Here is a 20,732-nt window from a genome sequence, read left to right on the forward strand (position 1 = left end):
TTCCCATTCAGTGAAAACTCAGAGCACCTCCTTGGGGTAAGGAGGTGATCAGGTTAAGAAGTGGTTCTCCTTCATCATGGAGAATCCCAAATCAATGGGCATGTTCCATGGAATCTTAAAATCCCTAGCCTGTAAAACAAGGATGCTACCGAATTAAATCAATAAATAGCAATATTTAATGGCCATAATGTAAATAAAATCAGGATTCCCAAAATACTGCTACATTATTTTTGGCACCGCAGTTGTTGTATTCTAGTATTCCATCTTTTAATATTCATCATGACTTTATTTTATTTTTTTGTTTCTTTTTTATAGGGTTATTGTTTTAAATGGACATGCATAAAAATATAAACATTTTTATCTGTATTTATAAATTTCATACTAGGGAGGAGTAATGCCTTATAAATGATAAATTGGAGCCTTACTAATGCCTTAATAGTTAATGGTGTGATATTTTTATAAAGTGTCACTCCTTCATTTTTCCTTGAATGCTACTCCCACTGAGTTTCATCCATAGAATGGCAGTGATTTTTGTACTGCAGGCAAAGTATTTGGAGTTTTGCTTAAAGAGTTGATTTTTAACCAGACATTCCTTCTTGTTTGCTAAACCCCAAGCAAGCTTTCATGTGACCTTTACTAAAAAAAACATTATTCTGTCTAAGGCCTGTTTCACACGACTATGAGATTCTTGAATCACCTGCCTGACCATGGGTCTGATTACTTACACAGTCTGGGCAAATGATCAAATCTCCAGAGTTACTGTGGTTTTAAACACTGTTCATTTTACAATTAAAAAAAGGACCATTGTTCTCCTAGACTATTTTATAGACAATTTAAAGTGTACAAGTTGATGATTTTAACATCTAATAAAATCACTGTGCTTTCATAAACTATTTCATTAAAGGTTTAAGTACATTTGTCAGTGCAGACAGATATCAGTGGTGCACTGTGGATGCATGCTGGTTCACTAGTGTTTGCATATAAATCCAGTAAATGCAAGACCTTTTTTTCTCTACATGGTTATATATAGCGGCAGCAACGAACGCAGCAAAGGTTAGTAAAACACCTGTCCTGCTGCATCCCATACAACAGAGGACAGACAAAGAGAACTGCACAAAATGATTGCCAATCACACGTTTGGATAGCAACTTTAAACAGCCACAAGGGGGCGGTGTTACTTTACTTTAATTAACATTACTACAGCGTCAGTAGACTTATCAGATAGAAACATTGGGAACTGAACATGTTAGGCATGGAGTGTATTTCCATTTATGTGTGTTAACAAAGAACATTTTCATATATAACGTGATACTAATATCGTTATTGGAAACAGTTTGGAATAAGGAATCACGTTGCGGCGTTACCTTAATTGTTATTAGCTAATTTACTGTTAACTTACGGCGTAAAAGAAAGCAGTGTCAGATTACGTTTTATTTTTATTTCAGAAGTGAAATTTGATTGTAAACGGCGTTTTAATACTGTCTATAGTTTATCCTCATGACCCAGACAGTCAGTGCTGTACTAGGCGGCAGTAGCTGAATGAAGCAGACGGGAGGAAGTGGCTGTTAATGCAGCTCCACACCTTTCCGGTGTAGCAGCACTGCGACCAGCTCCACTCAAAGGAGAAAGGCGAGAGCTGGGTGTATTTCTGGAGAAAGGAGGGATAGATAAGAGGTAGGTAACTTATATTGGAATTAACAGTTTAACCGATAAAGATATGTCCCAGTCATTTTGTCATTGACGTGTGTATTATTCGTCCAGATAAGATTAGTTTTCTTAAGCTAACTACCGTTAGCTAGTTAGCCCGCGGCTAGCTAGCTAGGCAACAAGCTAGCTAATGTTAGCCTACTACCTGTGTGAAACAGCCACGAGCGATAGCTAGCTAATTTTTCATGTCTGACCCTCCCACCGAATCTCATTTCAGGGGGGACAGGAGTTACGCGAGTGGGTACATGTGCTGCTGAGTCACAGAGGTTATTCTCGAAGTCGTCCCTTCCTGCACAGCAAAGTTTCCCCGCACAGCGCTTGATGGAGTAGCCACAGAAAGCAGCTTTTCTCCTTTGGTAGAGAACAAGGGCGCACCCGGTGAAGAGGACCGCCAGACACCGACACCACAAGGAATTCACAAGTACCGCGGCTTTTTGAAGGGGAGGCCTTATATACTCACAGCGTCTACTACCCTTCACTTTTTAAATCGACTGTGCCCAAATTTCACACACCGCTTTGTGTTGTTTTACACAATACAATGAACGCACAGCAGCCGCTGGTGTCAAGTTCTTAACCTCACCGTGCCATGTTGTGTATAGGCCCCGAAACCCGTGTGATTTACTGAAGGTAAATGTCCCCGCTCTCAACAGGATCCTGACAGACTTTAACGAGAAGTCCCGAAGTCCTGATAAGGTTTGACATGCTTAAGGACTTTTGACTTTCTAACCTTCAGTCGCTCTTCAGAGACATGTTTTCACCAGTAAATATATTATAAAAACTGAAGTTGTAATCTTAAGTGAGTAATTACCAAAACGGTATCTGAAACTTTTCTCAGTAGGCGCAGAATATATATGCACAAGAGTTCAAAATGGGGAAAATGCTCTCAAAAATATTTGGCAACAAGGAGATGAGAATATTGATGCTTGGACTTGATGCTGCTGGAAAGACAACAATCCTTTACAAACTGAAACTCGGACAGTCTGTGACCACAATCCCTACAGTCGGCTTCAATGTGGAAACTGTGACCTACAAAAATGTCAAGTTCAACGTATGGGATGTTGGAGGCCAGGATAAGATTCGCCCCCTGTGGCGACACTACTACACGGGCACCCAAGGGTTAATTTTTGTGGTGGATTGCGCGGACAGGGATCGCATCGACGAAGCAAGGCAGGAACTTCACCGCATCATTAATGACCGGGAGATGAGGGATGCCATCATCTTGATATTCGCCAATAAGCAAGACCTTCCGGATGCCATGAAGCCACACGAAATCCAAGAGAAGCTCGGATTGACCCGCATCAGAGATAGGAATTGGTATGTTCAGCCCTCCTGTGCGACCACAGGTGATGGACTATATGAGGGCTTGACATGGCTAACCTCAAATTACAAATCTTAATGATTGAGTTGCTGACTGTTTTAGGTCAAAACTATAATAAAGTTGCAAGTAACAAATAACTTCTCAAAATGAGTATGGTTAAGAAAAGTTGATTATTTCCCATTTATTTTTTATTACTATGTTTACCCCATGACTAATTTATCTCTAACTGGGTTTGCCGGCTTAAAATTCGCTTGTACTCTGTAGCAGGCCTATATCACATTCATTATTTCTGGGGCTTGCTTGATGAATATTGAGTTAATTGGTCCTAAGGTTGAAGCCACAGAAATCACCGCCTTTGCCTATTCTTTCTCCTGTTTTGTATAATTTTTCTAATGAAGCTGAAGTTTTTATCTTAATTCTTGGACTAAAGCTTGTTTCAAGGTTCTTCGGTCTCTGTTGCATTGAACTTGGATTTTTTTTCTTCTTCTTCTAAGGTGAGCTCTTTAATGTTATGTAGCCTACATGGAGGACTTTGACATTTGTTTTAAGACAGTACTGTGATGAAAAGTATTCATTCTCAATGGTATTGAGAAAAAAAAATTTCACCAATGCTTACATTTCATTCTCACCAGTTGGGGCATCAGAGGAGGGAAAATAATGACTTTGGACATGTTTTGTTACCCCTCTCGGTACCCTTATGTGGGCTATATATTTAACTGATTGACCTTTTTGTGTCATGTCTTGATACCTAATTGTGCTGAATATTCAACAAATAGGCCTCCAGTAACTTTTAAACATGCTTGTCGGGATGCATTTTTGATTTTTGGGTAATGCGTAGTCTGTCGACTCAATCTTTCCAAAGGAATGTCATTCAGTTCTGAGCTCTCAATCTGATACCACAGTTGATTAGCCTCAGCAATGGGACATTATATGATAGCCTATATCTGTAGCATGAGTACGAAAGTACATTAACCCTACATCAGAATCCATCTGTCACGCAGTCAGAGGGAGCTGTTTACTGGTGAAATGTTGAATGACACTTTGTGGTGCAGCTCTTACTCCTATTTTGACTGGGGGGTACCATGTACAGAACAATGTCATTGTAATGTCTTATTAAAAAAGTGATTTTAAATCTTCTATGTCTCTGTTTTTTCAAGAGTAAATGTAGTTTGTGGTTGACGCAACATTTTCAGGTTTTGGTAAACTTTTAAAAGCAGAAAAATGTAATAGGAAGTTTGTTTCAATGTGTGAGAAACTCAAGCTTACAATTCAAGTGTTAAAAATTCTCCCTCTGCTCAGTGGTATTCTCCATAAATGTTTATATGTTCACCCCTTAGACTAAGTTGCTGGCCTCAGTTCCCTTGCCAGTAAATGGGGGGGGGGATGTACAAAACAGGAAGTCCCGACTGCTGTTCTTTTTGGAACAACAACAGAGCCACATGGTAGTTTGCATGGCATTTGGAAGGGCAGCGGAGATGTACAGCTGAATTGCGAATTCTTTTTGAATGTTGCATGTTGCTTGTGAGCCATAGTTAAGTTGATGCTGAGCTGTCAGTTGTAACTTCCTGAGTCTGCCTTTGCTTGGGACCAGCAGTTTAAAAAAAAAGTCTTGGTTGCTTTTATTCAAGCTGCCCAATAGAAGCCCTGCTGTTCAGAAATGAAAACTCTGTCTGAGTAATGCTCTGTGATTAAGTGAAAATATAGTTTGCCTGTTGGATATAGCGGAGAAACTGCTGATGGGAACAGATGTCCTACTTTTTAAGGAGCCTCTCATGACCACGTTAAAATCATTTCTACATCCTTTGAAAATGCCAAAAGCTGTATAACAAGGGAAGTACCATGAATAATCAGTGTGTACTCTTACAAGATAAACACAAACATAAGTACCAACTAGCAGACTAGGAATAGTTTTGCAGTCTGTTCAATTCATACTTCTAAAACATGGACTTTCTTGCTGCTTGTATGCACTACTTCCTAGTTTAAGCAGACATAGTTGTACACTACATTGTCACTGAAATGTTTAGGGGTTAGTATTCCTCATAGAATATATTTTTGCAAAGTATGTCTTGTAAATATTTTAATTTGTCAGTTAGGACATGGAAAACAAATGTTTCCATTGAAATGTTGTTGTTTTTTTTGCCAAAGACAGCACTGCTGGTGTTCACCAATCATCTAGCTGCTGTGTTTAGAGCAACAAAAGGTTAGCTAGCATTATTCTACAGATGTCCTAGAGTTTTTTGGCTCAGCATGCTTAATGACCTTGTGTCTTTTCCATTGAAACTGACACTATGAAAGCTAGTCATAAAGTGCATGTTTGCATTTACTGCAAGGTGATGCATTCTGTTTCATATGTATTATCTTTTTTCTTTCTTTTTTTATCGTGGCAGCATTTGTTTTGTGGAAAATTTGGTGTTTAGTGCGTTGCTGCAGGGGCCTCAGGATGTTTGCTTTAGCACAACGGAGGTTTCCGTCAGACAGGTCAGGTGACATCAATATGACTCTGCTTCTACTGATGTTTCACGCAACCCACATACGTAAAGCAGCAGTGATTTATGATCAGCTACAAACACTCAAAGTATTCGAAGGGTACATGTAAATAGTTGCTTTCAGTAAGAGCTAGGTCTAGGGCCTCCATTAGACACTGATGGCAGCTTAATTGGGCTGTAATGGCCACTTTGGTTCCCACCACTTCATTACAACCATATGATCCTTACAGCTTTATTGGCAACACTTGGGCCCCGGGGCAAGGACAGAGAGTGTAAGCAGGTTTTATGACCTCTTCTCTGTAAAGATGAGACCTCCCGGCCCTTCTGTCAACTCCTTCTGCGCTCAGCAAAAATTCCTTACATTTCCTGTGAGGATAGCTTAGAAATGGGTGTTAGGTCACAGAAATCATGAATAATGAAGCTTGTTCTTCTTTTTTATGAAGCATTAGGGTTGTCAGGTTTTGCAAAAAAAAAAAAATGTAGCAAATTTGACTGTTTTTACAGCAGCAAAGAAACAGGTTCTGTCAGGACCACACCAGCAAATGAGGATAATCAGCACTTGTTTCTCATGAGTCACCAGTGTCATAATTTGCAGAATAAGTAGGGCTTAAACTTCCACTGATCTGTGCAAGCATGTGTATGACAGATTTGTCTTAGCCGGCCAAAACGCGTGTTTGTTGGTGTGGTTCCCAGGACAACGGCCTGATGGGACCTCTGCCAGTGTGGCCTGGTGTTTTTGGTATCACACTGGTGGCTGGCTGCTGCACGTTTCCAATGAGTTCCTCTACTCTTTATGGAAAGAGGAAGAGTGGGGAGAAATCGAAAGATAACCTAATCTTTGCAAGTCAAGTTCTGCAATATTGGAATGCCTTTTATTTTTTAAACTGAATAACGGCTTGTCCTTCATTAGTCAACTTCAAAAGTTTTTAAACTACTCAGGAGAATCTGTTGTGGGTAGTATTGTAGCTGTACTCCTCCCATGCTTAGAATTGAATTGTGCTTGTGGTTTTCAGGGGTGTGGTTTGTCTTCCTCACTTGTCTTCACTTCCTCTAAACTCCAGCTGCAGATAACATTTGTGAAGGTAGGTGCTACCTTCACAATGCTCATTTTTCTGACTGCAGGCCCTGAATATAGTCATCGCCACTTTAATGTTGGCCTGCAGGACGACAGCCACACCCTTCTAGCTAATCACTCAAGGATTTGAGATGCATGCACAACACTAAACACCATTATTATTTATCTGCCAAATGGTAGGAGGGAACACCTACTTTAAGCCATGGTTTGCAGAGCTTAGTTCAGTGGCTTATTCTCAGGGACAATAAAACAGCCTCTTTGGTTATGAAACTACCCTCTATCACTTGCTCTCTGTCCTCTGGTTAAATCCCGTGCCCCTTCTTTGAGTGCGTTGTTAATAATGAACTGCACAGAGCTCAGTTTAAAACGGGTCCGGAAGTGGCTGAAAGTCGTTTTAGGTTTCCTGTTGAGGTTAACACTGTAGAATGCCATTGTAAATGCTGCATTTCTCTTTCGGTACCGTAGCTGGGGCTGGAATTTGTTTTGATTGCAGGTGTTTTGGAGTAGGTTTTGCTCATAAATGAGGTTTCCTACAAGCATGTTGTGGTTTTGATAGTGAGTAATGCTGTGCAGTGCAGGCCAGTTACATGAGGTTGAAAATATGAGGCTGTGATATCCAAGGTGCACTCTGGGCATAAGTCCAAAACGCATTCCATTCATATCTGAAGTGAGGGTTGCTTACTGTGGTGAAACTGCAAATTCAGAGAACCAGAAAATAACTGTTAAGTGTTGGAAGTCCACCTGACATATCCAATTTGTTTGTTATTGCACAGACAAAGTGCTCATACAGGCATTAACTAATTTAGGTCACAAAGAAAACCGTTTCGCTGGCTGACATCCAATCTGTTCAGTTTTTGTTTTTGTTTTTTTTAAACCTCAGAGCTGCTATTTATTTTCCGTTACACATAAATGTGTCCAGAGAGTACTCTTGAAAAGTGATAAAATGTTTATGTGTGCACCAGTTGAACTGTGGAACAATGTACTGTGCTTTATGAACAGCACCACAAATAGAGTAAAGAGTGTTAACCATCGTTGCTTTCAGGTGTCAGAAGTGCTACAGACTGGGAGGAGGGGGGGCAGGCATAAATGGTGCTGCAGTTTGAGGCCTCTCGAGCGTCTTGCTTGCAAGGAACAGAAATTTAAGTCTGTTTCTGAAGTAAAATGAAATCAGTTTGATTGTTTTTTTTAGATTACTTGCTTATTTAATGCATTGGCCTAAGGCCTATTCATACAGTACACAGAACACTGACCTCCACAGTGTTAAAGGATGAGCCACTAAGCAGTGATTATAACACTGCACTGTGTACTACTATAGACAGAAGTCATTCACCCAGGAGCAGTATCCACCAACCGCATGGAGTCACCCACAGCCTTCACACACTCGCTGACAGGATGATGAAGATCCATGCAAAGTGAACTCAGAGACTTTTCTCAGGAGCTCGCCGCCACACTGTCACACTCCATGACTGACTACATCTGTGTATGTGACAAGATCGCTGTAATTACAGCAGAGTCAGTGTTTCGTGTGACAGTGCATCTGGATTAAACAACAGTTTGGGTTTGGAAGGAAGTCTCAGATCTGTGGCGAGCCAGGCGATGCGACACACACTCACTCACACACGCAGTCCGGATTCAGACTGTTATGAGGTAATGACTCAGGGAAACTTTACACAAAAGCACACAGCTACACTGTTTCCCTGCTCTAAAATTCTTCCTTCTGTCCTGGACCACCACACATCTTTAAAATGACAAATTCATCACTGCTCTAGTATGCCGTGGAGACAGCAGTCACAGGAAGTGAAGTCACAGGACCTTTGGTATTTCAACCAAGGGATCAATAAACTACTACTACATTTTTTGCTGACATCAGTAAATGACCATGACTGTGCCACATACACTGCACATATGTATATATACATGTGCGTGCATATTATGCATATTATTTTAAAACCTAATATTGCCTACAAAGACAATCAAATGACCTTTGATTAACAAATGTCATTACAGGCATAGCGCTGACATTAGTGCACTAACAGGGATGAAAGGAGAGTAAAGTGTGTGCAGTATTCTCACAGTGCTCCCCTCTCAACTGCAGCACAGCTGTCTTAACAGCACCCCCGCCCTCCCCCTGTTCCCCTGCAGGGGTGTGTTTGGGGGGGGGGGGGGGGGGGGGGGGAGCATTGTGTTTCTATAAGCTAGTTGTCCCATTGGGCTTTGCTTCCCTGGCACGGTACCACCTCTTGCTCTCAGATCCAATGAACAATGAGTGCTGCAGATTATTAGCATTGTTGTGTCCCATCTTTCCAGATGAGGATAAAGAGATAGCTGAAAGAAAACAAATACAGTGCTTGGTAAGCGAGGTCTGGCCTGCTCCCTCTTGGTGCACCGTAAAGTTCAGTCGGGCTCAGATTGCTATGTAAAATGGAGAGGGGGGGGGGGTGTCTATGTCTGTGGATACACCTTTGCGGGATCAGAGGAGTCACTCTTTCATGCAGGCCTTCTTCTATTTTTAATTAGCCCAGTTTGGTGTCTATTCTTGAGCCACTCCCTTAAAGTTTGTGAGAAAATGAGTCTTCCTTTCTGGAGCAGTGTCTCTTGGCTCCAGGCAGCGTGATGATGGTGACTGACACAAAGGATCCTCTGTGTCACTTGGCTGTGATGCAGTAGAGTTGAGCACACCACACGGACTGCTGGAGTCAGACTCTCCTCCACCCATCTGGTATTGGGGGGAGTGCTGCACTGCTGCCTCATGTTAAATTGTTTTACAAGAATGCTGATTATGGAATCCATTGCAGGTGTTCACTAGCCCAAGACAATAATTAAACTTTAAAAAAAAAAAAAAATCCCAGTATGCATTAGATACTATGGACTTGTGTTCCAAATACAGGTTTTCCACACCATTAAGAGTTATTCCTACTTATAGCACCATCTGTTGGCAGAAAATGCCCCCATTCTGTCTTGATGGTTACCAGAATTCACAGTCATGTGCATGTGTGTCTGATATATATGATAACAGATTACTGAGACACTGCTGCTGCTTCACTGTGGGCTGTCCTCATTTACAGTGGGCCTTCCTATTCCCCTGTTGTGTGAGCCTAATTAGTCATCTACAGGAACAGCACAACTACACCGTTTTAATTATTTTTGGTTAACATTTAAGGAAAACACCAGGGATGGGGAAATATATTTTGAGTTACTTAAGTGGAAGACCTATGGATGGGGTGGGGGAGAAAGTGTTGACACAGAATAATGGAGCTCCCCTTTACCCCTCTAATCTCCTCAGTAACCCCTCTGGGTCCTGTCCCCACCACACTGGGGGGCATGGACTTATTCCCAGCTGTGAGTCAAATTAATTAGGCAAACGTGTCCCAGCCAAACCAAAGCAGACCTCAACCGCAAGTTAATTCTGACTGTAACGGTCCAGCTGCACAATGTGCAAGTGAGAGTGGCACAGGAGGGCCACAGGGAATGATTATCTTACATGATCCGCTGTAGTTATTTATAGTAACTGTAAATAAAAATTAAAAAGCAATTAAACTCACTTGCTCCTTTCTTCATAGGCATTCTCATCGACCAACATCTGTAATCTGATTCGATCCCACCACACCTCTGCCTCTCTTGATCAAATGCTGGTTAACTGGTTTGTTAGCTGGAACAGAAAGGTATACACATACAATTTTCTTCATGTTTTCAGATTGCTTGATTTCATGTTGACTCTATACACAAAGCTAAAGCACCTGCACATGTAGTATTATTAGCCACTGCTCTGCTCTACTAATAACGCCAACTCTTAAATTCAGGGAAATTTATATACAGTGGGCTTTTCTGCCTATTAAAATAGGTAAGTGTTGCATTCATCCAGTGATCATGTTGGACCATTTCATTAATGTGTAATCAAACTTGGATCTATCGTACTATTTCTTTCATAAATCAATTTGAGTATTTAGGGGGATCTCATCCTGTCAACTTCAGTATTAACATTTTACTTGGCCTGAGTGTTTGAGGACAACGTGCTCATTACCCTACAGCTCTACTGTGTAAACAGACAGCAGCATGAAAGGCTGTGAGGGGGCCCCTGCATGCCTGTGGGAGTATGGGGCGTACTTCATGGTTTTATGCTTGAAAAGGAACCATAATCTTCCACCTAATCTGGGGCTTTGAGTGGAATTCCCCTCACATGGACGGCAAAAGCTGGCATTGCAGATCTCTGTTGTCCTCCATTTTTAAAGATTGGGGACCCCACATAAAGATATAGATTGAAATTTTTAGTTATACATTAGATTTGTTACCCTAACCTCACTTCATATGAAAAGTTAACAAAACTGTCTTCACATCTTAATATTTAATTGTTGAGCGAGCAGCCTGGCTCTTTAATTAATCAGTGCACACAATTAAATCCTTTCCTAAGTTTCAGATTTTAAGCAACTACTTCTTACAAGTGTCTGAATTTACATAATTCACAAGATGAAAATCACAAAGAAAACCACTCTAAACACCACTTATCACTGTCATCAGGTGCTTATTTCTGCATGAGGTTATCTATATTTTTATGTAAACATGTAATTGTACATATTATCCAATTATTTAATTATCACTTGCTAAATATTCCAAGTTTAATGACATACAATGGGAAAATATGTCTGTGCTCAAGAGCAGAAGTCCAAAAGGTTTCATGTTTGCAGCTTTTTGCAGATGCCTAGGGCGTAAAGGCTTCACTTTCACATCTGCTTAACTGTATTTTGTATAAACAAGACGAACTGCAAAGACCCAGGGGGATGATGCCTCTTGCTCAAACAATGCACTTGTTTCTCCGAGCTGTCCTGCACATGTCTGCCATCTAGCTTCACAGCAACAGAACTACATGGACTGAAAGGGAACTCTACTGTTTTAAAGAGCAGGAAAAAATAGTGTCTGTGTGTTGATTTAATCATGTGTGCTCCAGTCAAATAACACACACAGTAATTTAACAGCATGCTCCCCTTTAAAAAGTTAAAAAATTTAATATCTTAAACAAGCTCAGTACACTGTTGCAAGTTTCAATGTCACAATCGGAGTCCGATAATCAGGCTTTTCTTCGAATGTGCAGAATGTGGATGTCTGGACTGCTAAATTCTGGGTCTTGTTTCTCTGAAGGAATCTCCTCATAGCAGAAGTTCTGTTGCAGCAACTTAAAAAGAAATGAGAGCAGGTCAGACGATAGCTATGACAAATATCTCCACTTAGTTTGTGGGGGGAAAAAAAACATAATTTAACCTCAAAAAACTGCCTTTCCACTTCTGGGTTGACACCCTCAGTGCGCTGCTCATAGCAGCAAACAATGCAGGTCTCTGGTCCACAAAGCAGCTTCAAGCTCTCCACCAGTGGAACAATTGACTGTATGGAAATAAGATGACTCACAATGAGACATACAACACTTTTTCAGAATGATTGTAATGTTGCAATCTTGTAGGGGATCATAATGGATTGAAAACTACAGGAAAGTACCTGCTCATAATAGATGCAATCTGCCATAAGGACATAATCTGGGTGAGGCAAGAATTCAGACACATCTTCACCCCTGTAATATTGAAAATAAAATATTAAGCATATGCTGAATGTCCCGCTGAAGTATTACTGTGAAATTTATATTAGGAGCATAAGACAAATAGGAAATGTAAGTACAAACCATTTCAGTACCTTGGCAGTTATGGATCCACTGCTAATAAGCGCCTGGTTTTCTTGGATGTTCATCTTCAACAGGGTCTGTAAATCTTCTAGGTCTGTTACTATTACCTGTGCTCTGCAGGAATTTTGTTTTAAAAAATATTAATAAATCACCAATACTGACTTTTCCCATATGATTACTAAAACATAGTAGTAGTGCAAGGAATGACGTTTAAATATTTTGATATTTAAACACAACACTAAGATCACATATAAAAAACAACTCACCCTAGCGTTGCTACCATAAGACCAACTACTCCCGTACCAGCTCCCAACTCTAGCACAGTCCTACCAGACCAAACGTTCACACCTGAAGACGGATCGTAAAACTGCTTTGTCTCTAAATACTTTGCGAGAACAATAGCTGCATCCCACACAACGCAGCCAACATCTCCCAAGAAGCACTGCTTAACTTTTAGGGCACAACCGTCGTTTCTGTCTATTTCTCTGACAAAATATTCATTCTCGTCCGCCTTAGCCGCCATGTTGGCCAAAACAGAAACAGAAATAGAACTTCCGGTCTGATATATTTTTCTAAATAAAAGACTTACCTCGCCCAACATTAGGACTGGTGCACAGAGTTGTGCTTGATGCTTTAAAAAGTTATGTATTTCTAATATTTCTATTTTATTATTTTAAAAATACAATCATAAACAATGAAAACTCTATGGCATCACAAGATACGACAAGAAATACTTATCTTAATATTTATTAAAAAAATAATACAATTAAAATGACATTTTAATAGCAAAAAATCAAACAGAATTTAAACAGAAGTTGCAAAAAAATTTAAAAATAAAATACAGTTAAGTTAAATTAAATTAAAGACATGAACGTGAGCGATGATTAGCGGGTCCTTCCACCGTAGCACATTTTAAAATTATTTAAAATTATTTGAAGCGTACCAAGAACCATGGTTTCTGTTAGAGAGTGAAGGCTTATAGGGATTTCTTCTTTTTTTCTTATTTTCTTTTGACCTCATAATAATAACAACAACAATAAAAATAATAATAATAAAAATTGTTTTGTGTCTTCCCGACTTGAAGTGAATTTTTTTGAACATTTATTTGTTTATTTATTTGTAGTTATTTTTTTGTAATTCACAATAACTGTTATTAATGACCGAAAAAAGAAAATAATATTAAAAAATAGATACATTAATATTACTACAATTAACTTGACGTGCCGGAAGCCGTGACGTGTTCGCGCGCCACTGCAATTGGTTTGGCGGCGGTAATTATGCTTGCTAGCTGAGAGAACTAGCAGCTGAGAAGCAACTTCATACTGTTTGTCGAAGTGTAGTAACTGAATATTACCGATGTACATCTGAGTCTGTGTTTGTTAGTTGTCCTGCCTCTGCATAGGTTTAAAATGTTTGCCAGCAGCACAGAGGAGGTAACTGATGGTTACGCCTCAGCATGTGAACAGTCGTGGGGTACTGTACCTAAGGACAAAAGTGGACTGAACGAAACCTCCTCTTGTGTCACAGCAGCTTCCTCTGCTTCATCAAAGCAAAGTTTAAATGAGGGCAGTACGAGCTCCCGCCACGGCCCATCATCTGGAACGGCCTCAGGTGATGTGCTAACATTAGCAAGTTTTATTTTGGGGGGGAGAGTGAGATTATATAACAAAAAGCTTGCTAACATTGACATTTCTGTTATGAAATGATCAATTTTTTTTTAATTGAGAGCAGTTGGGGCACCCGGCAAAATTTGGCTCTGGGCATGACACAGCAGTAATAAAACTGTACTACACCTCTTTTCTTATGTTTCCTATTGCTATAGGTCAATTACCGAGCAGCTGTAGAATAGGCAAGCCAGCTTCATTGCTCCTTTCATCTTGTTCAGAGAGCTCATCTTTCCACAGCCGTGGAGGAACGTCGAGACATAGAAGGACCCCAGGGTCTGCTGGGGCACCTACTGGTACATATCCTGCACAGAGTTATTGATTACTCTGGTATTAATTAAGCATATTTTAAAATAAGATATTACTATTAACAAAGAACTTTTTATGCAGGAACAAGTTGCTCATCTGGATCCACAAACGCTGGTGCTTCTGTGGTTGTGGTAGTAGTTGAAGGACGCGGCTTAGCCAGAGGAGAGATTGGCATGGCTAGTCTCGATTTGAAATGCCCAGAGCTTGTTCTCTCTCAGTTTGCAGATACAGGAACATATGCCAAGGTAAAACACCCATGTCCTACTGTCATTTAGCACTTAAAGACACATGGAATTGATATTTCAGTCATGTGTTATTCATCTGAAGGTCACAACCAAGATTCACATCTTGGTCCCAGTGGAAATACTGATGCCAGACACAGCCAGTGAGAAGGGGAAAGGAACAAAGCTGTTCAATCTCATCACTGAGAATTTTCCGGTACAAATGCAACAATAACACACAATTCTTTTAAACAAATTTCCACTTAAAGTAGAGAGTAGCCAACTTGTGCTTAAGTATTCACTGAGTTGCTGTGGTGCAAACTAAATTTTATTGGGTGTTTTTTCTTTAGGGTGTACCTTTCACTCCAGTGCAAAGGAAGTATTTTAATGAGAAGAAAGGGCTGGAGTACATTCAGCAGCTGTGTGCCCCAGAATTCAGCACTGTTGTTATGGAAGTTCAAGCTAAGTATGCTATAGATAGATAGAGAGATACTGTAGCCTAATAATTTTGTCATTACCCAATGTAATAACTTTTTTTTTAGGTACTATTGCCTAGCAGCTGCAGCTGCTTTGCTGAAGTACTTAGAGTTCCTCCAGAACTCTGTCTACGTTGCCAAGTCCCTTAAAGTGAGCTTTAAAGGGAGTGAGCAGACAGCCATGATTGACTCAGCATCTGCCTCTAACTTGGAATTGGTGGTTAATAATAGAAACTACAGGTGAGATGGAAAGCGATGATAAGAACAACATCTTTTTATGTAGTTCCTCTGTCATGCAGTCTGACTGTGCCTTTTCTTTTTTCGTTCTAGGAGTGACCATACTCTTTTCGGGGTACTCAACCACACAAAAACACCTGGTGGTGCCAGAAGGTTGCGCTCCAACATTTTGGAGCCTCTAGTTGATGTGGAAACAATCAACACTCGCCTGGACACCATACAAGAGCTGCTGGAAGATGAGGAGCTTTTCTTTGGCTTAAAGAATGGTTGGAAGCAGGCACAAAAAGTTTGAGGTTGCATACTGAAAATTGGAGCATATCTGCATTGACTGTTTGTTCTTCTGGCCCTTTTAGCCATAAGTCATTTCGTTGACATTGATCAGCTGCTCTCAGTTCTCGTCCAAATCCCAAAGAAGGAAACAGTGCGTGCAGTACTTTCAGTGCTTGTGACAATATTCTGTTTGTTTACTTCTGTGCATTTGTCACTACTGTTACTTTTTTCTTCGACAGTTTCAAGTCGCTGAAGCAAAGATTGCACATATCATTCAGCTGAAATACACACTGGACCTGGTGCCGAGGTTAAGGGTCTGTGCCGCTAACATCCTCAAACAAAATCGCCCAGTAGCCATGGACAGAATAAGAAAACAATTAATTCATTAAAAGCTAATTGTGACTTAGTTATAATGCAAATACTGAGTCTTTGTTAAAGTGTTATACCATTTAAACAGATGTTGCTGAAGAACGGGAACACAGCTCTGCTCAAGGCATATAGTACAACACTTGAGGATAACAGGTTGTAAATTTTGTGCTTATGTACGATGAACTGAATTTGCTAGTTACAATCTCCTGTCTACAGACTCATTCCACTGTGTACATTTATGTCTGCCTCAGGTTTGACATGATACTGGAGCAGATCAAGACTGTGATCAATTATGACACAACTTACATCAAAGATAGCTTTAAAATGCGCACCCAGAAGTGTTACGCTGTGCGCCCGAACATCAACAAGTTTCTTGACATTGCCCGGAAAGCTTACACTGAGATAGTGGACGACATTGCAGGTGTTAATGTTTAGTGTTTACCAGATAACTTTGTCTTGCGATGTTTAGGTAATCTGTTCTTACCTTTAGCCATGCTTCATGTCATTGTGCTGCACAGAGCTTGTGAACCAGCTGGGGGAAAAATACGGCTTGCCAATGCGTACTAGCTTCAGCACAGCTCGAGGTTTTTTCATCCAGCTGAAGCTTGAAGGACTAACCTTACCAGAAGGGAAACTCCCCTCAGAGTTCATCAAAGTAAGGTCCACTGAAGGCAGCCAGACTTTTAGCAAAAAATCGAACTCAGCATTAGTTGTTAATAAAGGAAGCTAAATTGCCGCCGGTGGGACAATAAGGTTGACATTGAATGAAGAGGGACAAACCTGCATTTCAACATCTTTTCACCTCAGGTAACTAAGCACAAGAACAACTGTGGCTTCACCACTGCAGACCTGATGAAGAAGAACAGCCGGTGTGAGGAGGCCCTGAGGGAAATCTTTCACATATCTTATGTGTGAGTTGATCATTATCTCGTGACTTACAAACATGAACAGAAAATTGAGGTAAAGGAATATAGCTTTGTGGCATGACTGTTCTTAGCAGTTTTACAGTTTTGTACAGTGTTGTGCAAAAGTCTTGAGTTGCCCCTCATTTCTTTGTTTTGCTAGAAAACTAAAAGTTAGAGCCAAAACTTTTAAATTTGGGTTAAACTCTCCATAAGAGCTGTCGCCACCAATTTTCAGTGCAATCCTGTGATATTCAAGCATACCTCGTTCTTTTCCTCCCTGTTTTCTTTCATGGCTCCTTAACAGCCACTGAAATCATTTCTGATGAGGCGTCATTGAACAGTAGAGGGATCAACTAAAGGTCCAGGTGCATCTCTGAGGTCCTGTGTGGGGTCTTTGCTGAATTTTTCCCAATTTCTTAATGACTCAACTTTCAGATATTGTTCATCTGCTGTAGATAGTCTTTTAGGCCATTTGGTTTGTTTTCACTTGTTCATTATCAAATTTCATATCAAGTTCATTATCAAAGACACACTGCACACCATGCTGAGATGTGCCAAGTTTTAGCCTTTTGAGAATCACCTTGTTGCTGCAAAAGTATTTTACGTTGTAAAACTTTATTATTTTTGGCAATTTTATAAATTCACCTAAAGACATTGGAATAAAATATGTCTTTTGTGATAGGCTGTCAGTAACAAAGTTTCTAAATATACAATTTAAAATGGGTTCTTTGCTAAGCGTTAGATCCTTTTTAATGCTTAAATGATTCATAGATCAGCCATAAGTCGCTTAACAAGCAAAACAATATTCGTGGGAAAATGGTCAAGTACAAAATTTGTGAAAAATCAGCCAGTGTCCAAAGAAAAACTTTGAAAGACCTTCAGAAAGCCTGGAGAGCTATTACTCAAGACAAATAAAAGAAAAATTACAGAAAGTTTTGGCTCTTTGGAAGCAAAATATGAAGAAATAAGGGTTGAGTCAAGACTTTTGCACAGTATTGTAATTGCAGAACTTTGATCTGATTTACTGATCTTTACCAGTTGATGTTATTTAAGGGGTTACTTAACTCCTTTAAAACCAATTATTCAACTCATGCAATAAACTGGGGAATGTAGATTTTTCTCTGTGGCCAAGTTCTGTTTTTAATTATGCTTTTAAGGACATATCTATTAAACGTTATTATACTCTCTGTCCACTAGGGGGCACTGTTTATTAGCCATAGTTTCTGTTCAGTTCAGTTTTTATTTCCCTGAATCATGTAACCTGTCTCCATACAGGGTGATATGCCAGCTGCTGAGAACTATCCATGAGCACATTCACTGCCTTTATAAGCTCTCTGATGCTCTATCCATGTTGGACATGTTGCTGTCCCTGGCAAATGCATGCACCATCTCAGACTACGGTAAGCATGAATCACTGTTGATTCCAGCTCTCAAGTCAGTCAGACTGTCATATTAACCATGACAAAGCCTGAACTGTTGTCTAAAGGTGTGCTGTGTGCTGCACAAGGCAGCACCCAGCCATCATCACACATGACAGCCAGAAGCGCCTCTATTGAGCTGGCAGCTCTGCTGGCCCTAGTTCTTTTCTGTGTCTGTCGTGGGCAGCACCAACCCAATCAGCCATGTGGGTGGTGAGTGCTGGCCCTCAGCTGTCTGAAAGTGTCTCGTTATAGACACGTGCTGACTGCCTGCCCCCTTTCTATCCCAGCCAGCTTGTACTCAGATTACCCGTCTTACATAACTGCGCACTGATGTGCTGTACATACCGAGGCAAATCTACCCAGCAGAGGAGCTAACTGCCTTACCTCTAGCAGAAATCGGTGTGTTACTATGTTATGACACCTTTAAGTGAACGAGTAATAAATGGTGTATATAAATATAATTTTATAGATGGCACGTGTGTGTGTGTTTATTTTCACGAAACATTAGAAATGAATGTAAGGCTCAGTATGTAAACAGAGTTATTGTTTTGTGTTTTTCTGTTCTGCCCGCCAGTGCGTCCAGAGTTTACAGACACATTGGCCATCAAACAGGGCCGTCACCCAATTCTGGAGCGAATTGGCAGACAGCAGCCCGTATCGAACAATAGCTACATCTCTGAGGGCAGCAACTTTGTCATCATAACAGGACCCAACATGAGTGGCAAATCCACTTACCTCAAACAGGTGGCGCTATGTCAGATCATGGCTCAGATAGGTCAGCAGGAAGTTATAAACCCACCTTCCCCATGTGAATTTTAAATGTAGGCCTGGTCATTTCTGTGCATTAATTCAACACTGTGTGTTTTTATTTCAGGCTCGTTCGTCCCTGCTAAGTATGCTTGTTTTCGTGTTGCTGATCAGATTTTCACCAGAATTGGTGTAGATGATGACTTTGAAACCAACTCTTCCACCTTCATGTTAGAAATGAAGGAGGTACACATTCCTAAGTTATATTTGAGCAAACAAAACAAAAAACATCAATCAAAAAGATCATTAATATGTAATTAACTGAGTGTGTCTGTCCAAAAGATCTCTTACATAATCCACAATGCAAGTGACAAGTCCCTGATTATTATAGACGAGTTGGGGCGTGGTACCAGTGCTGAGGAAGGGATTGGTATTTGTCACTCAGTCTGCGAGTTCCTCCTTGGCCTGAAGGTAGAGTATGCCCTAATACAGCCCTGCATCACCACTCCTTTCTCTAAACTGAAAACCAGATGGTTCCGGTTCTTATGCACCATATTAGCTACTTAATTTATTATAACTTATTGTTACACCTGTTAGATCAACAGTGGAACGGTAGAACCAACAAAGAGATTGGGCATTCTCCTAATTTTCAAGGTGTGTCCTCTTTCTTGCAGGCGTTCACTCTGTTTGCTACACACTTCCTTGAGCTGTGCCAGCTGGAGTCTCTGTACCCGAACGTGGAAAACCAGCACATGCAGATTCAGCATACACGCAGTGGTGACACTGGTGCAGAGAGCGTGGTATACACATATTTGCTGAATCGAGGGTCTTCTGAAGAAAGACACTATGGTACAGAGTCAGTGAAATCCAACAACAGCCCTGTTGGCAATTTTCATGGAATCAGTCACAGAGCTTGTTTTTGTTTTTCTAGGACTGAGAGCAGCAGAAATGACAGCCCTTCCTTCAAGCGTAATTCAAGAGGCAAAGACAATTGCTTCAAAAGTTAGCCAGCAGTTTTTGGTATGGTTTAGAAAGTTCAGTTATTGACTTTTTGTCCTAACATCTTTGGGTCGTCAACGTCTTCTCTGTGCCTTTAAAATTAACAGTTCATTTTTACCTGTGCTTATATGGAAGGTCCCATTTATGTGCCACAGTATTACAAATTATAATCAACAGAAAGCCAGCGTTAGACACTGAGAGACAAATGCTGTATCATGGCTAAATATGTATTTCATTGATAATAACCAGAGAATTCAGAGAATTGCTGGATAAAAAGAGAAGACCTAACATGTTTTATTCTTTCAGGCTAGACATCACACTGATCCAGAAACTCAGAGGCAGCGAGCTGTGTACCACCTCTCCACACGCCTGCTTCAGACTGCTAGAAACTCAAGACTAGACCCCGATAGCCTGCGGATGTATCTGAAAGGGCTAAAGAAGCAGTATGAGGCAGAGCTTCAGACTGCAGGACAAGCAGTGGCTGCAGAGGAGCAGTGACTTGACTCTAAGCCTTTCAGCATGGAGGAGCTTTTATACACTTTCTTTTTTGTCTGTGATCTCGACATGACACCCTGAGTTTAAAGATGATCTGACATAAACAGATATACAAATGTTTTTATAAACTATGTCATAATAAATAGTTTCTGTGTAAATTTGTTGTGATTGTGATTTTTAATGCAAAGTAAAACATAGCAGAATGCGCATTAAGTTAATAACATCTCACTCTCTTAGTTTACAATTACATAAATATTGCCGTAAGCCATAATGGTAAGCAAAGATCTGCTGGAACTTGTCATACAATTATAGTACTCTGGTCTGTAGACTTTGGGGAAGTGCGCTGGACCACTCCTCTTTCAGTATCG

At 40.4% G+C, this 20,732-nt stretch overlaps 3 protein-coding genes across 5 annotated transcripts; 2 read left to right on the forward strand and 1 right to left on the reverse strand.

Annotated features, from left to right (window-relative positions):
• Positions 1–1,243: 1,243 nt before the first annotated feature.
• Positions 1,244–4,161, forward strand: arf6b (ADP-ribosylation factor 6b). The gene is made up of 2 exons (XM_086274661.1): positions 1,244–1,674; positions 1,925–4,161. Exon 2 carries the CDS (start codon positions 2,576–2,578, stop codon positions 3,101–3,103), a length of 528 nt encoding a protein of 175 aa, XP_086130787.1. The 5' UTR covers positions 1,244–1,674; positions 1,925–2,575; the 3' UTR covers positions 3,104–4,161.
• A 6,007-nt stretch (positions 4,162–10,168) lies between these two features.
• msh4 (mutS homolog 4) lies at positions 10,169–20,516 on the forward strand. Of its 3 annotated transcripts, none has more exons than XM_086275540.1 (21): positions 10,169–10,248; positions 13,779–13,862; positions 14,074–14,211; positions 14,306–14,469; positions 14,552–14,662; positions 14,796–14,911; positions 14,988–15,161; positions 15,252–15,424; positions 15,512–15,579; positions 15,668–15,742; positions 15,886–15,950; positions 16,049–16,218; positions 16,316–16,452; positions 16,605–16,708; positions 17,978–18,102; positions 18,698–18,898; positions 18,998–19,116; positions 19,213–19,341; positions 19,545–19,719; positions 19,802–19,890; positions 20,176–20,516. In XM_086275540.1, exons 4-21 carry the CDS (start codon positions 14,398–14,400, stop codon positions 20,365–20,367), a joined length of 2,295 nt encoding a protein of 764 aa, XP_086131666.1. In that variant the 5' UTR covers positions 10,169–10,248; positions 13,779–13,862; positions 14,074–14,211; positions 14,306–14,397; the 3' UTR covers positions 20,368–20,516. The 3 variants fall into 3 exon arrangements, with proteins under 3 accessions (XP_086131666.1, XP_086131665.1, XP_086131664.1); XM_086275539.1 differs by lacking the exon at positions 10,169–10,248 and adding an exon at positions 13,511–13,684; XM_086275538.1 differs by lacking the exon at positions 10,169–10,248 and having other exon boundaries at positions 13,511–13,862.
• Positions 11,569–12,797, reverse strand: vcpkmt (valosin containing protein lysine (K) methyltransferase). The gene is made up of 5 exons (XM_086274881.1): positions 12,518–12,797; positions 12,252–12,365; positions 12,071–12,143; positions 11,840–11,959; positions 11,569–11,753 (listed from the first exon to the last, which is right to left on the reverse strand). The coding sequence occupies exons 1-5, from the start codon at positions 12,772–12,774 to the stop codon at positions 11,649–11,651; spliced, it is 669 nt and encodes a 222-aa protein (XP_086131007.1). The 5' UTR covers positions 12,775–12,797; the 3' UTR covers positions 11,569–11,648.
• Positions 20,517–20,732: the final 216 nt, after the last annotated feature.

The sequence above is a fragment of the Aulonocara sp. 'chitande type north' Nkhata Bay genome, linkage group LG19 (genome assembly GCF_057382095.1).
Source record: "Aulonocara sp. 'chitande type north' Nkhata Bay isolate Kocher_YH1m ecotype deep benthic linkage group LG19, A_spYH_male_GT1.1, whole genome shotgun sequence".
NCBI classification, from domain to species: Eukaryota; Metazoa; Chordata; class Actinopteri; order Cichliformes; family Cichlidae; genus Aulonocara; species Aulonocara sp. 'chitande type north' Nkhata Bay.